Below are 16,768 nucleotides of genomic sequence, written 5' to 3' on the forward strand. Positions count from 1 at the left end.
TACTGGACCTTGTGCGCCCTAAAAAACCATAAGCATCAGTTTTTCTGTGGATGATTGGGTCCTGAACTTTTTCTTGCATGGCGAATTTGGATGTTTCCATTCCATACCCTGCCGTTTACTCTCTGGCTCGTAATGATGGATCCATGTTTTGTCACCAGTAATGATCCTGTCTAAGAAGTTATCCCCTTCGTTACCATAGCAATCCAAATGTTTTTTGCAGATGTTCAAGCATGTTTGTTTATGTAACTGTGAGAGTTGTTTTGGAACAGATCTTGCACAAACTTTATGAAACCCAAGTCTGTTGTGGATGATTACGTAGACGGAACCATGAATAATTTGCAGATGGAGTGCCACTTCATCAGTAGTTAAGTGTCTGTCTAAGACAATTATTTCACTTGAACTCTCAATGGTTTCTTTGATTTGTGGTGGTAAACAGTCATCTGGCACCTTCATTGTGCGTAACACTTGTGCGGCCATTTTGGAATTTTTGAGTCCACTCGTAGACACTCCATTGTGGGAAAACACTGTTCCTGTACTGTATCGAAAGTCTTCAATGAATTTTAGCCACTGATACACCTTCCGACCACAAAAAATGGATCACTGAATGTTGCTCTTCTCTGGTGCAAATAGACAGCAGAGCAGCCATGATTAACAGCACAGCAGTGATAACAAAACTAACCTAGCAGCTTGAAAATTGCAAAGATATAACCACACATTACCAAAGCATGCATCATCAACGTAAAACAACAGTACTACCAAAATAAACAAAACTATAACTAAATTGCAGATAATAACTGACTTACTGTCATACTTCTATATCCACACGCCACCTCTAATCTCATCCTTCTGCCAACCTTATTTAAAACATGATTTTCTGTTTGTCAGGCAATCTTTGGTGGAAAGCTTTATGCAGGCATACAAGTGACAAAATAGAAAGATGGGGCAATTAATGCACATGACTAAAAAGCAATATTTGAAATGAAATAAGTTATTTAGCTTATTTGCTTTCTGTTGTTTTCTTGGAGTTTCTGTAAATTGATTCAAATTCAAGGTATGTTCCAGCTTTGCTAGAAGAAATCCACATTTTTTGTTTTCATGTATAAATCTTAGCAATAAAATATTGCAAAGCCTTGTTGATTTTCTGCAGTTACATAATTTATTCTTTCCATAACAGTTTCCAAGACTGAGTAATGAAGCACTTGAACACATTACAGAACAGTGTGAACCTGCCATACCACTTTACAGAACACTGATGACTCGCCCTAAAAAGTTAGACTAAAATGACCAGTGATGTTCAACTCGTAATGCAAAGATATTTATCTTTATATATCGAGCTTTACATTGAAAGCTAAAAAATGTGTCAATATTTTCTAAAATTTTCATCAAAGATGCTTTCAGTTGAAGGGCATCCTGAATAAAGGTGATCTTTAACTTCTGTCCAGCCATTTGTAAACTGTGTGAACCATTCATAATACCGAGTACAGCTTAAGCACTCATCACCATAGGCTTCTTGCATCATTTGGTATATCTCTGAAAAGGTTTTTCGTGAGTTTCATGCAAAATATAACTCAGATGCATTGTTCCTCTATCTCTGCCATCTCGAAATTCACAGACTGTGCGACATGACATTCTACTCAACACAGTGTTGAACAATAACTTACAGACAATGAAACTTCTGGTAGTTACACATTAAACACAGACATGTGCATGGATGCCAATCACGTTTCACTCCAACACATCATTGGCACAAAATTACAAATGCTCCAGAATTTTTTGAATGGACCTCTTACATACATACATACATACATACATACATACCAGTCAAAAGTTTTTGATGACCTACCACAACTATAGATTTGTGGTTGAAACAGGGATTTTATTTTGAATATTCTATCATATCCCTGTTCTGATAATAAAAGAAGTATAAACATGTAAGGATTAACTGCTGCTTTTGTGTATTTGACTGGTTGTTCCCACAGAAGGGCACTGATAAGTATCCACAGAAATACTGATATGAATTTACCTAAGATGGTTACATTCAAATAGGCCTTATTCCTTCAACTGTCTGTGAAGCAATCAGTTTGTGTTAGTTTGCGATACATCTACTTCTACATCTGCATCACTACTCAGCAGTCTACTGTACAGTTCATGGTAGAGGGTACACCATTCCACTTCTAGTCATTCTCTTTCCTATTCCACCTGCAAATAAAAAGAGGGAAAAATGACTGTCTATATGCTTCTGTAAGAGCCCTAATTTCCCATATCTTATGTTCGTGGTCCTTATGCACAATGTATGTTGGAGGTAGCAGAACCATTTGGCAGTCAGCTTCAAATGCCACTTCTCTAAATTTTCTCAGTAGTGTTCCTCAAAAAGACCGTTGCCTTCCTTCCAGGGATTCCCATTTGAGTTCCCGAGGCATCTCCGTAACACTTGCGTGTTGTTCAAACTACCAGCCTGCACCTGAATTGCTTCAATGTCTTCTTGTAATCCTACTTGGTTCAGATTCCAAACACTCGGGCGGTACTCTAGTAGTGTCCTATGTGCAAGTCTCCTTTACAGATGAACCACTCTTTCCTAAAATTTTTGCAATAAACCGCAGTTGACCATTTGCCTTTCCTACCACAATCCTCGTTCCATTTCATATCGCTTCGAAACATTACACCCATCTATTTAAATGATGTCAAGCAGGACACTATTAATGCTGCATCTGAACATTATGGGTTTGTTTTTCATACTCACATGAATTAACTTACATTTTTCTACATTTAGACCTAGCTGCTATTCATCACACCAACTAGAAATTTTGTGAAAGTCATCTTGTATCATCCTGCAGTCACTCAGCTTCAGCATCTTTTCGTATATTGGGTGCATCTAGCAGTGTGTTTGTATACCTGTTCCGGTGCATACCGTATTACCTCCTATTGGGACAGAAGCAGGAGACTGTAATTGAAAAACATGCTGTAATTGTAGCTCAGTATCAGAAAGGCTATTCTAATAAGACAATAGGAACAAAATTGGCTTAGACCCATCTACAATGGTGTACATGTTGCAGTGGTTCTAGCAAACTGGTGCCAGTGCAAGTATTTCACATTCTGGAAGACCCTGAGTAACATCATACAGGGAAGATCACTTCGTCGGGATTTTTACTGAAATTCAAGAGGAAGTAAATAATATGCGAGCAGCTCAAAGCTTTGTCTCAACAGTGGAATGCCCCGTTTGTGAATAAGGTTTAAATAGTTGCATAGCAACCAAGAAACCTTTGTAACGTAAACAAAATAAAGTGAAAAGATTGCAACTGACACAGAAACATAAAAACTGAAGTGTGTAGCAATGGTCCAAAGTGTTATTTACAGACAAATATATGTCTGAAGTATTTAGAAACCATCATCAAATGTTTGGCAACTTTGTGGAGAACATATGAAGAGTTAGTGTTTGATGCCAACAGAGAAGCACAGTGGAAGTTTGGTCATGGTGTGGGGATGTTTTCTGGGTGATAAAGTTGGTAATCTACTGAGAATTAATGGAACATTAAAGAAGGAAGAATATCACAGGATACTGATCAACAATGCAGCTACATCTGGTAGGAGGCTTATTGGTCATGGATTTGTTCTGCAGCAGGACAGTGATCTCAAACCTGAATCTAAATTGTGCACAGGCCATGTCAGTAGAGAAAAGAAATGTGGGTAACTGAAGAATAATGATTTGGCCAAGTTAGTCACCTCAATTAAAACCCTATTGAACTCTTATGGTACGAACTTGACAGGGATGTCAGAAAATTGAGATCATCTAGTGTTGAAGATCAATGGCATAATTTACACATGCAAAAAAAAAGAAGAATAACTCCAAAATGTTACCTACAGAATGCCAAGAGGTGTGTAGCTGCTCTGAGGTCAAACGGGGGATGCTTTGAAGAGGCTAAAAGTAAGCCATATTGTATTGTACTTAACCCTTAACATCCCTGGTGCACTCTTACAGACTGCTAGTGTGTATTGTTAGTCTGTTGCTAACACATAGCCATGGGTAGGAGATTAACATGGTGTTATCTAGTTGTCCTGTCCCAAAGCTGATGTGGTTTCCTTTGTCAGTAGCCACTTGAGCATGGTATGGATTTTTGATACTACTTCTTTCGTGGTAGCGGTCTCTGTCTGAGACTGTATCTGGGACTTAGTTTTATGGATCAGCAGCCAGATTTCATTCAGTTTTCATGTTACATACCCTGATGGTGAGGATACTATTTTAAAGTGGTTTGAAGACAGTTTATGAACTTATATTTTATTAGATGGTAACAACAAAATTTAAAATGAACACAATTCAGAATCAGAACAGTGTGAAAGTGAAGATGAATTTGTTTTAGCACCTGTGAATTCCTTGAATGAAACAAATGGTGAAAGTGATGAAGACAGAAGTGTAGAGGCTGAATCTTTAGCTAAAGGTTCTGCTAGAAATGTATTTGGTCGCAGCAAATATCACTGGTTGTCAAAGGCTCCTCTCAAGCAATTTCATGTCTGGCAGCATAACATCATTCATTTGCTGACAGTGCAACCACCATTTCAAGTAGGTCATAAACCAGATCCTCTTACTATTTGGAATTTGTGTATGTCTGATGATGTTTGAATATCATACTGAAGTGAAGTAATATAAAAATAAATAAAGAAACACCTGAGAATGGTCCAGATCTTCAGTATGAAGCTGATTTATATGAACTGAAAGCATATTTCATGCGGCGATTCACCAGGTTTTGGGCATAGTGATACCAAGAACAGAAGTCATTGCAGACAGGTTGGAAGAATGCAAAACATGCTCCACCTGTGACCCAAAAAAGAAGAGGAAGACATCTTACTTTTGCCATTACTGCAAGAAGCCAATCTGCATTGAATACTTGATAAAAATTTGCAGCGAGTCTAAAGAAAACTTCTGAGAAGGAAACTAAAACCCTAAAAACTACTAGAGTAATTTTTTTGGGATGTCTTATGGGAGTTTATTATGTTTTTACTATTACATGAATAACTAACAATAAAAATACAGCAAAAAATAAAATTTATATGTAGGGTGTGTGAGTTGTACAGCATTAGCATTATCATGTAATGTTATGCTCATTTTGTGCAGTTTTTTATATAAATGCATCTTTTTCATAAAAATAAACTTTAAAATTTATTGAATATATTTTTTGTGTGGTATTAATGGAACTTTTACATAAAAAACAATTATTTCACTGAAATTACTGAATGTAATTTTTATGGCTGTTTAAATACAACGGCCTGTTTGAACATACCTAGAACAGAGTGTGACAAAAAAAAAAATGAACTGGTAATCTAATGTTTAATGACAGAGAGAGAAAATACTTGTTTTCTTGACCTATTTAGTTTGTAGGGTGTGTTTATACATTGAAATAAAGTATATAGTTTTTGTCATGGATGATCAAAAACTTTTGACATGTATTGTAAATAGATACGCACATACATATTCTGCTAGCTACCGTAAGGTGCATGGAGGTGGGTACCTTGTACCACTACTAGTCATTCCCCTTCCTGTCTCATTCCCAGTTGGAGCAAAGGAAAAATTACTGTCTGTATGCCTCCATACCAGCCCAAATTTCTCGTATCTTTTCTCTGTGGTCCATATGTGAGACATGTGTAGGTGACAATGGTGTCGTCCAGCAGTCTGTTGCAAATACCAGTTCCCTAAACCCCTCAAAAATGTTCCTAAAAAGAACACCATCTTATTCACAAGGATTCCAAAGGTTTCACGGAGAATTTCCGTAATACCCACTTGTGAATTGAACACTTTGCAACAAATCTTAACAGCATATCTGTGACTCTCAAACACTGAAGTAGTACTTGAGAAAGGTCTGCACTAATGTTTATTTGCAGCCTCCTTTATACGTGAGCTACAGTTTCCAAGAATTCTCTCAGTAAGCTGAAGTTGACCATTCACTTTCCCTAAAGCTGTCATTATGTACTCATTCTATTTCATATCACTTTGCAGTGTTACACTTAGATATTTACTAGGCATGATTGTGTCAAGCAGCATGCCACTAATGTTGTATTGAAACATTATGAGTTTTTTTTTCCTATTAATCTGCATGAAATTAACATTTTTCCACATTTAGAGCAAGCAGCCATTCATCACCAAATAGAAATTGTGTCAAAGTCATCCTGTATCCTACTGTAGTTAACTCAGCAACACCACCTTCCCATATACTACAGCATCATAATCAAGTGGCCACAGATTCTAGCTCACCCTCTGCACCAGATCATTTATGTATATAGAGAACAAGAGCAGTCCTGTTGCACTTACCATGACACTCCTGGTGATACCCTTGTCTCTGAGGAACACTCAGCGTCAAGGACAATGTACTGGGTTGTATTACCTAATAAGTCTTTGAGACACTAACATATCTAAGAACCTATTCTGTGTGCTTGGACCATCATTAACAGTCTGCAGTGGTGCACTGTGTGAAACACTTTCCAGATGTCTAAGAATATCGAATCTGTCTGTCACCCTTCATCCATGGTTCGCTGGATATTGTGCAGGAAAGAACAAGCTGAGTCTCATATGAATATTACTTTCTAAATCTGTGCTGATTTGTGGACAAGAGATTTTCTATCTCAAGGAAATTTATTACATTCAGACTTAGAATATGCTCAATAATCGTGCAGCAAACTGATGTTGAGGATATTTGTCTTTAATTTTGCGGGTCCATTCTCTTACTCTTCTTATGTGCAAGAGTAACCTGTATGTCTTCCAGTGGCTTGGGACTTCATGCTGGGTAAAAAAAAAGCCACAGTAAATGCAATGAATGCCCAAGAGTACTCTCTATACAACCAAATTTGGTTCTGTGTGTCCTCCATACAGGAGTCTGTGCAACAGTCAGATGGTAGTGTGTTATGTTTCTCCCATGTGAATGATTTTTTAGACACGTAATTTAAAACTTGAGCTTTCCTTTTGCTGCCTTCTATTGCCACACCAGACTATTGATACAAACCTTTGTCTCACTTAATGATTTCATGTAGGAGCAGAATTTTCATGAGTTCTTGGTAAGATCTTTCACTAATGATAGTGGAAATTATTGTATGCTTCACACTCCTATCTTTTCACAGAAACACGAATTTCCATTAATTTTTGCTTGTTGTCAGTTCAATGAGAATTCATCAGAGTGCAATAATCTTTATTTTCACAGAATTTTCTTAATTTTGTTATTAAACCATACTGGATCTATTCCATTCTCAATCCAGTTAGATACTTCTCTAGAACACAGTTTACATGGTCCAGTCACATTAATGTGATCACCGCTTATGTTCTATATCAACATGCAGTGACCACTCACCGAGGAGATGCCAACGCAGTGGACAGTATATAAAGTGTGTCGGCGAGATGTGGAAAATAGTGCAGTCATTGTTATAATGTGCGAACGGAGTGATTTATCTGACACTCAAATGGACATTATCATTACCTTTCTGGCCAAGGGCTGAAGCATTTCCAAAATGGCTAAGTTTGTAAACTGTTTGCATGCCGCCTTGGTTAAAGGATACCAGTGCGGCAAAATGGTGCTATTTAAAAGTGGTGCCAAGGCAACTGTGATGCATCTTGGGCCATAGAGGACTGAGGTGATTGATGGTTGCAGAGATGTGTACAGGTGAACAGATGTGCAACTGTTGAGCAACTGACTACCCAGATGAACCAATGGGCTACCAATGGTGTCTCCTTAATGACAGTTCAGTGAACATTGCTACATGTAGACTTCCACAGCAGATGACTGGTTCATGCACCCATTGTAATATTGTGCCGTGCCCGCGACGTAATAACATACCGTTTTCCTTTCCTGTCGAAATGTCAGAAGTTAAAGATATAATTTAACCTTTGTGCCAATTAACTGCGCTGCAAGTCAACTAATATGTACACCCAGGATAATGAGAGCGATGTAGCATTATCATGTGTATTTTGTCCTATATAACAATGTGTGCTCGTCTTTTCTTTCTCTCTTTAGTCGTGCACCTTTCTGACAGAATCTTACACTATCATACTATTTTCTTCCATTTTTGTTCAAATGGAATGAAACTGTATTCCTGTTAGGAATTTGTTTAATTGTGCCATTACTATCGCCAATTGCGATTATCAATATGACTTTACTATGAACACTTTTTTCTTTTGCTCCATAGCTGAGCTAAGATTATTATAATTTCTAAGTGTTCCACTGAAAGATGGCACAATTCTTTATCATGGCCAAAACTGTGAGATTAGAGCTTGAGATGTCAGATGTCTGTATAAAAAACCTTACTTTGTGAAATAATAATTGTTTAATTTGGTATTTCTGCTTTCATTCCATAGTAACGATCATCTATCCCCAATTTATAAAATGTTACAGATTTTGCTTTACTACATTTTTTCTTACGTTGCCAATGCGATACCCATGAAATTAAATTAAAACTGTTCTGAATTTTTTTGCAAGGCGAGGAGACAGCTGATCGTATCCCTGATATGTTGTTGTTGTTGTTGTGGTCTTCAGTTCTGAGACTGGTTTGATGCAGCTCTCCATGCTACTCTATCCTGTGCAAGCCTCTTCATCTCTCAGTACCTACTGCAGCCTACATCCTTCTGAATCTGCTTAGTGTATTCATCTCTTGGTCTCCCTCTACGATTTTTACCCCCCCATGCTGCCCTGCAGTACTAAATTGGTGATCCCTTGATGCCTCAGAACATGTCCTACCAACTGATCCCTTCTTCTAGTCAAGTTGTGCCACAAACTCCTCTTCTCCCCAATTCTATTCAATACCTCCTCATTAGTTATGTGATCTACCCATCTAATCTTCAGCATTCTTCTGTAGCACCACATTTCGAAAGCTTCTATTCTCTTCTTGTCTAAGCTATTTATTGTCCATGCTTCACTTCTATACATGGCTACACTCCATACAAATACTTTGAGAAATGACTTCCTGACACTTAAATCAATACTCAATGTTAACAAATTTCTCTTCTTCAGAAACGCCATTGCCAGTCTACATTTTATGTCCGCCCTACTTCGACAATCATCAGTTATTTTGCTCCCCAAATAGCAAAACTCCTTTACTACTTTAAGTGTGACATTTTCTAATCTAATTTCCTCAGTATCACCCGACTAAATTCGACTACATCCTGATATCATAGGAAAGCAAATTAAACATTTTTCAGCACACCAAGGGTCTACCAACCTTCACTTCCAACAACAAAAAAAGGTAAAAAAGATTAAGAAAGTGATCTGTGTGTGAGAGTGAAATATTTAAATTCATTTTACAATTCATTTACTACATTTCCTCATATTTAAATATGTCTGCTTGTGTCTGTATATGTGTGTGTGTGCGAGTGTATACCCGTCCTTTTTTCCCCCTAAGGTAAGTCTTTCCGCTCCCGGGACTGGAATGACTCCTTACCCTCTCCCTTAAAACCCACATCCTTTCGTCTTTCCCTCTCCTTCCCTCTTTCATGATGAGGCAACAGTTTGTTGCGAAAGCTTGAATTTTGTGTGTATGTTTGTGTTCGTTTGTGTGTCTGTCGACCTGCCAGCACTTTCATTTGGTAAGTCACATCATCTTTGTTTTTAGGTATAATTAATTAATTACTTATTTGATTATTATTTATTTAATTTAATTATTATTAAACCATGCTGACTACTGTGCATCAGTGACAAAGGCTAGAATTCACACATCAGTACAACAACTGGATGTCCAATGTGTGGTGACAGGTGCCCTGTTCAGATGAATCACATTTCACTCAATCATAGAAATGGCCACACAACTATAATTGGAAGGGTGGAGACCGTAGAAGGGAGGGTTGTGGTCTGATTAATATTTTTGTGGCATTTACTTTGTGATGTCATCATACTGGAAATCACAGTGGATGAACACAAATGTGCACCTATCCTTGGGGACTATGTCCACCCTTAAATGCTGTTCCTTTTTTCTCCAGCATGATGGCACCTGCTAGCAGGGCCTTGCAACGTGAGAGACAGCTCACAGTGTACATGCTTGGTTCAGTCAGCATCAGGATTTCACTCTACTCCCCTGGCCACCAAACTCCCATATTTAAATCCAATTGAGAATCTGTGGGTCCATTTCGATTGGTCTGTTCATGCCGTGTATGTACTCAACCCATAAACTTAGTGCAGCTGCCCACGGCGTGGATTTGGCGTGGCTCCCTATACTTGTTGGTACTTTCCAGGGCAGCATTGACTGTTCTTGCACATCTGTGCTGCAAAAGGTGGTTATTCACACTTTTGATAGATGGTCACATTAATGTGACTGGACTGTGTATAGTCTGTTTGAAATTCCCCCTTAATTCTCAACATCCGTGATATCAGAACTGATGATGTCTTTGTCTAATCAGGATGCTAGCAACTGCTTTCTGATCTCTCCAGCATAAAAACTCTCCTAGCCTTCTTAATGAATTTATTGGCTGTAGTAGCTATCAAGGCTATAGTATGATCACTAATCCCTGTCTCCACACTGAAATTACTGATGAGGTGAGATCTGTTTATAGCTATGAGGTTTAAGATATTTCCTCATGTTTAGATTGTCAAATTAGTTGCTCAAGATAGTTTTCAGAGGATGTGTTCATAACTACTTCACAAGACTGTGTCACTGTACCACCTGCAGTATATCCATAGCCTTCCCATTCTATACTCGGTAGGTTAAAGTCCCTATGAAGTAATATTTCATGAACAAGGTACTTCTGCACTATTAAGTGTAGAATTCCTTTGAATGATTGTTATAGTGGAATAGGATAGCTGGTAAAAACATCCAATGATTAACCTGAATTCATCTACACCAGTTATTAGCATCCTCATATCTTCATAGAGACACAGTGGTACTCCAGTATTGGTCAAATAAGAGTTTTGTCATCCAGTTTCTTTGTAAGTGGACTACACTTATTGGGGATTCTTTGAGTGTACTTGTCTGGTACCAGTGTTTCCTGCATTTAGCATTATGTGATCACTTCACTTTAAATTGCTCTGTATGCTTAATCCAAGGAATGTAAGATAATTTTAATAGAATACAGTGATTGTTTGGCAAACATGTAATCAAACAATGAGTCTATTCACTTGTTTTCTTATGCACAGGATGTTACATTTCTTAACGTTGACAGGAAAATGCTAATATCTGCACCAGCTCTTGATCCTCAGCAGGTATTCCTCTGTTTATTACAACTTTCTAGCTTCGCAATTTCTTGGTGTACCAGAGCTGCATCCACGAGCAGCATTGTGGAACTTTTGACATTCTCCAGTAGTGCATTTACAGTCAAACCCCACTTTTACACTTTTCAAGGGACTTCAGAAAAATACTGTAAAATGCAGGAAAAAGTAAAATGTGGGAAATAATGTCTTTTGTAGTAAAAGTTACATATAGGACACCCTCTTACATTTTTGCACTTTATGTATGATATATGTACATAACAGGCATCAAAACACTTGTCAGAGATGTGTTTATTATGTAATATAGTTTTACTATCTAATAAAATCCCCTGATGTAACTGGAACTGATAACTGTCTGGGAAGCAGTAACATTGGACTCAGTTTCATTCGTCATAACCAATGTTTTCAAAAGCCTGCAGCTGTCATTCATTATTTAAATAATGAAATACTGCACTAGTTAGTAGTTTTGCATGCTTACCATGATGCGTTTTGGGAATTTTTTCTTGTTTTCAAGTGCAAATATGTACATAGGTATTTTGTGTGGTGTTTGTGTGTGTGTTATTCTGCATCTCTTACACTGTAGTCATCTTTTTGAGGTTGTCAGGTACTGTGCCTCCTCAGTTATGTGGAAAACCACACACATACATACTATCATTCACATTGTTTGTTTATGTAACATCACAAAAAATACATACATAAATACTGCACTTGATAAGGAGAATAATTTCTCAAAACATGTTTTGCTCAGCATTAAAAATAAGTAACTGGCACTGTGTTTAAACTAAAAACACTTGAGCAATGCAAAGTGAATGGTAGTGTCAACTAGTGCTACAAGTGGCCAAATGCCTAAACACACTACATGTGGTGCGATAAAGGTGTCACAAGGATGACATCAATCACAAAACTGCGCATGCACAGTAAAGACATCTTAGAAATGATTGCAATTTGTCATGATATCTTTATTCGGATGAACTTAGTTACTCCCATCAGCCACCACACTAAGTAGAGTTTGGCAGCAGCAAGAGATACGGCATGAATTGTACCAACTTTTGCACGTTTACCATTTCGAATGCGCTCAGTAGAGTGCACTGGTGTTACGAAATTTAAAACCACATAACATCTGTAAACACTACTGGATGTCCAACATCTCACCAGCATCATTTTTTTCTCCACAAACATCTTTTGGTAATGCATAAATCACACAAAAATTATATATATGATGATGCAAAGTCAGGTGAAAATTAACTTTGCGGACATAGGAAATTTGACAGGAATGATAAAAAATGTCGTAAACAACAGAAAAATATTAATTCGAAGAATGTAGGAGTGGGGTTATACTGTATATGAATCATGATCAGTAATGCTACTTTGTTGAAGATGTCTGATCCCCAGAAAGTTAACAGTAAGTGAGCATAAAGCACATCCCCCAACTGTTCAGTGGATTGATGTCAGCAATGTGGAACTATAGCTTTGTGCATCTGTATGACGCTCATTCTTGAAAACATGAGTGGTGTTTGCATTTTTACAATCAATTGGAAAGCTTCACCTCCAGCAAGAGGAGCAAGTTCATTGGCATACTCTATACAGAATCCTACAGGTATCTTACGAAGTCAGTCAGCTTTCCTCTTTTGGATGATTTTCGTGTCCTTAAGTAACTTAGCTCAATATTTGTAATTTTGTAGCGTAGTCTTCATATGAAAATGTTTTATTTGTTTTCCAAAATAATTTTGTTACAATTTTTAGTAAAATAAATTGCCATCTCCAGATGTATGTTCTCATTGTGACAGAGTCGTATTATAACTCCAGGGTGTTGCCTGGAACAATATCACAGTGCTGAGATAACTCAACTAACTGCAGGTCCAGAGAGGTTAGTTGTGCTACTACAGGCAGTGATATTGTTCTGGGCAACTCCACGAAGTTACGTCCCCAAACAATTTATATTACCAAAACTCCTAATCCAATAATATATTAACAAAATGATTTTGGTAAATAAATAAAAGGTTTTCGTAAGAAGACTACAGTACAAATTTGTAGATTACCTCCTGCACTGACTGATCATGTCAGGTAATCACAAATCTGTAACTTTGGTTTTCATTTTATGTTTGAAAGACAGAGCCATAGAAGCATGGCCTCGATGCAGTGGAATTTGTTTTATTAGTCACATAAATTCCAGTCAAAAAATAAAACAGTGCCCAATGCCATTCAGTGGGCATTTATAGTTATCTATGATGCATTATTTAAGTTTTGTTCTTAATCCAGAACTTATTTGCTGTCTATAATTCTGATCTCAGGAGCACGATGGTTGAAACACATGCCCAGAAATCCTGTTTTAGGTTTTCCATGATTTCCCTAAATTGCTTCAGGCAAATGCTGGATGGTTCTTTTGAAAGGGCATGCCCAACTTCCTTCCCCAACCTTCCCTAATCCGATGGACTGATGACCTGTCACACCAACCAATCAATGAATCTGCTCCTTTTTCTGTAAGTTTAATATCCTGTAAAGAGAAAACTGTTGGAGTAAAAGTATATCATTAATACATTGGTAACAGGCACATGCATGCATGTGAATTTGTTGAAACTGTAACAGCGACATGCTCACTCTCTTTTTCACCTCAGTATTCTTGCTATTAAGAAACAATTTTTCTTTTTGTGTAGGTTTATCTGAGTGGATTTACTCCTGATGTCTGTGAAAATCTTAGCGGGATTCTAAATGCAGGTGGAGCAACAAGATTAAATGAACTCTCAGACTCAGTATCCCACATTGTTGTTGGTGACCATGTACCTGAAGATGTAAATTACCGCAAGAAGAGTGGAATCAGGTGAGTGAAAGTATTCCTTCACTTCTCAAATACTTACTTCCTGAACTACATCACATGTTCTGACCTTTTATCTGCTGTAGATTAATATTATTTTATGAATCAGACCAGATAAATGTAATTATTTAATAAATTATTTTCATATGGCATCAGATCAAATCACATTAAGGGGAGGTTCTGGTAGGAGGCATGAAAAATGGGTAATGTCTGGAAATGTTTAGAATTTTTGTCATACAGTGATTGTTTTTATTAAAATGGGAGTTTACCACACTATTATACATGCATCTGTTTATGAAAACTCTTCTTTTTTTTTAACCTTGTAACAAATTAAAAATGGTGGCTGCAGCCCTTGTTGAAGTAAGGGCCTCTTGATGTGTCCTTGTTTCCAAAAAGCAATGTACAGACTAATGGCTATTTCTGAAACCCATAAAAATAGAAAATTCTTAAATTAGAATGAATCTGATGGCCATCATGATGGAGTTTTGAAAAATACCTTGAAAAAAAAAGCGTCTATTTGAATACAATGTAAATTTCTTGGCATGTTTTCCTAAGTTCAATTGTTTAAAAATATTTCAAATTCAAGTATCTTTTTTAAAAAAAAATCAAATGAATCCCTTACTCTGTCAAGGCTCTAGAGCACTTCATGCACTGAAAAATATTGTTTCAAGAAAAAACATGTTTAAAGTATGGAGTAACAAAACAAATAGTTTCAAAAAGTTTGGAGTAGCAAAAATGTTGTTTCAAAACAGCTAATCTGTGATCCTAGGACCATAGAGGCATTGTTGCACTTCCTCAGAAATGTTCCAGGTCTGGGACCATAGAGGCTCTTCCTCAGAAATGTTCCGGGTCTGAATGTGGTTCTGTAGTTTTTCAAACCAGCCACTCTTAACAATCTGAGACATTCCTTGCTCCACAACAGCCATGCTTTTCCTGTCAGGAAAACTCTGCAATTTTTTTGCTGTTCATGCCTGTGACAATTCCTGACATCTTCATGACCTTTGGAATAGATGAATAACCTTCACTGCATATACCAGCAGTTGTTTAAACAATTTTTGCCCCCCAATGATGATGTTTCAAAGCCAGTTTACAAATGCATGCATGGGAGCTCTCATTGTCATTATGTGTACTGGCACCAGTGCATTTTGGACAGAAATTCATATACTGGTTGAATCTTTTCTTGGACCAAATCACTGAGCACCTACAGCTGCCTATATTTTGGTCAGTGCAAGGTCCCATTCAACATGCTGTAACTTCTAAAATACTTTCACAAACAAAAAGTCTATTTGTAGGCATAATCTATATACTTCATGAATGCAGATTATGTAAAAAATTCCACTTTTTCATTGATATAGGCCAGGGACTTCCTTTAATGAACATAAACTTGTTAGAATGGTATGGGAATGAACCCTCGGTACTTGTTGAAACTTGAAACGTTCTCTAATGTGCACAATTCTGCTTCTTTCTTTTCTATCTGTATTTTCTCAGAAACAATTACTTGGTTTAAAATAACTGCATACCAAATTCTTTCTTCAAGGCAGAGACACTGAGTAATAACTTTTTTCCATTCTGCTCCATTATGTTTCATACAGTGAAAGTCTCACACATGCATATTGCTTATTTTGATATGCATTGCAAGTCTAGACTCCCAGAAGATAAGGTGTGAAAATTTTTTTGTTCCACACCCACATATTTTTCAAGAATTTTGTAGGTCTTGACAATGTAGTCAATTCCAAATATGTATGTATGTGGGGGAGGAGGAGGAGGAGGAGGAGGAGGAGGAAGTAGGTGAAATAGCATTTTTTACATATGTGGATCACATGCTCATGAGTTTGAGATAATTTGTTTTGTTTTTTATACAGGCAGGATGGTCTGTGGCTGTAGTCTTACACTTCTCTCTCTTTCTAATTTTGTAATTTACATCTTCTTTCTAATTTTCAGACCACATGTTGTAACTGTTGACTGGTTGCTTGAGAGCATGAAGCAAAGGCATCCTGCGCCCGAATCACATTTCTTGGTATTTGTGAAGCCTACTGAACTACCATTACGATTGAGCAGAAAGGTATGGTGGTGACAACCTCGAACCCTTTTCAGTATGTGCCAGTACTTCTCAGTTGTAATAATTTTGTCTCATTTTTATTCTGTTTCCCTCTTACAATGTGAAAGAATGACAAATGATGCAAGACAGACATCAATGCTACTCTAATCCGTACTACTTTACAGTCATTGTTTTATGTTGTTATCAAAAATTTAGATGAGTTGTTCACTAATTCACTTCATATTTTTATATAATAGTCAGTAAACATTGGGTGGACATAGGCTACATATTTTTTTTAAAAATTGCATGGTATACAAATATCTGTGAGCTACGTAACGTGGAAAAATTCTTTACTAATTCGCTTCAAATTTTTACCCAATACTCTAACAAATGTTTGTACAGACATAGGCTATGTATTTTTAAAATATGTGTGTTATATAAACATATGTATAGTAACATATAAAGAGGAAACATTGTTAGCAAAAATCTCAAGAAGCACTTCACCTATTTACTTAAAATTTTTAGGCAATACTTGAATAAACATTCAGATCGAGATAGGCTACATAGTTTCTTTATGTTCTCGACCAATTTACTTCATATTTTTTACACTATTCTCTTACAAGTATTGAGACGGACATCAGCTACATATTTTTTAATATATGGGTATATATAAATGTATATTAATAGATAAAGAAGAAATGTTGTGAGCAAATGTCTGAAAAAGTTCTTCATTGGTATACTTCAAATTTTACA

At 36.9% G+C, this 16,768-nt stretch overlaps 1 protein-coding gene across 1 annotated transcript in view; it reads left to right on the plus strand.

Moving 5' to 3' along the window:
• The window catches only part of LOC126109522 (DNA topoisomerase 2-binding protein 1-like), a 90,641-nt gene that overhangs the window by 45,235 nt on the left and 28,638 nt on the right, over positions 1–16,768 (plus strand). The window contains exons 4-5 of the mRNA XM_049914542.1: positions 13,820–13,983; positions 15,919–16,039. Of these exons, the coding sequence (XP_049770499.1) occupies positions 13,820–13,983; positions 15,919–16,039 (285 nt within the window). The remainder of the gene's footprint in view (positions 1–13,819; positions 13,984–15,918; positions 16,040–16,768) is intronic.

The sequence above is a fragment of the Schistocerca cancellata genome, chromosome 12 (assembly GCF_023864275.1).
Source record: "Schistocerca cancellata isolate TAMUIC-IGC-003103 chromosome 12, iqSchCanc2.1, whole genome shotgun sequence".
Taxonomy (NCBI): domain Eukaryota; kingdom Metazoa; phylum Arthropoda; class Insecta; order Orthoptera; family Acrididae; genus Schistocerca; species Schistocerca cancellata.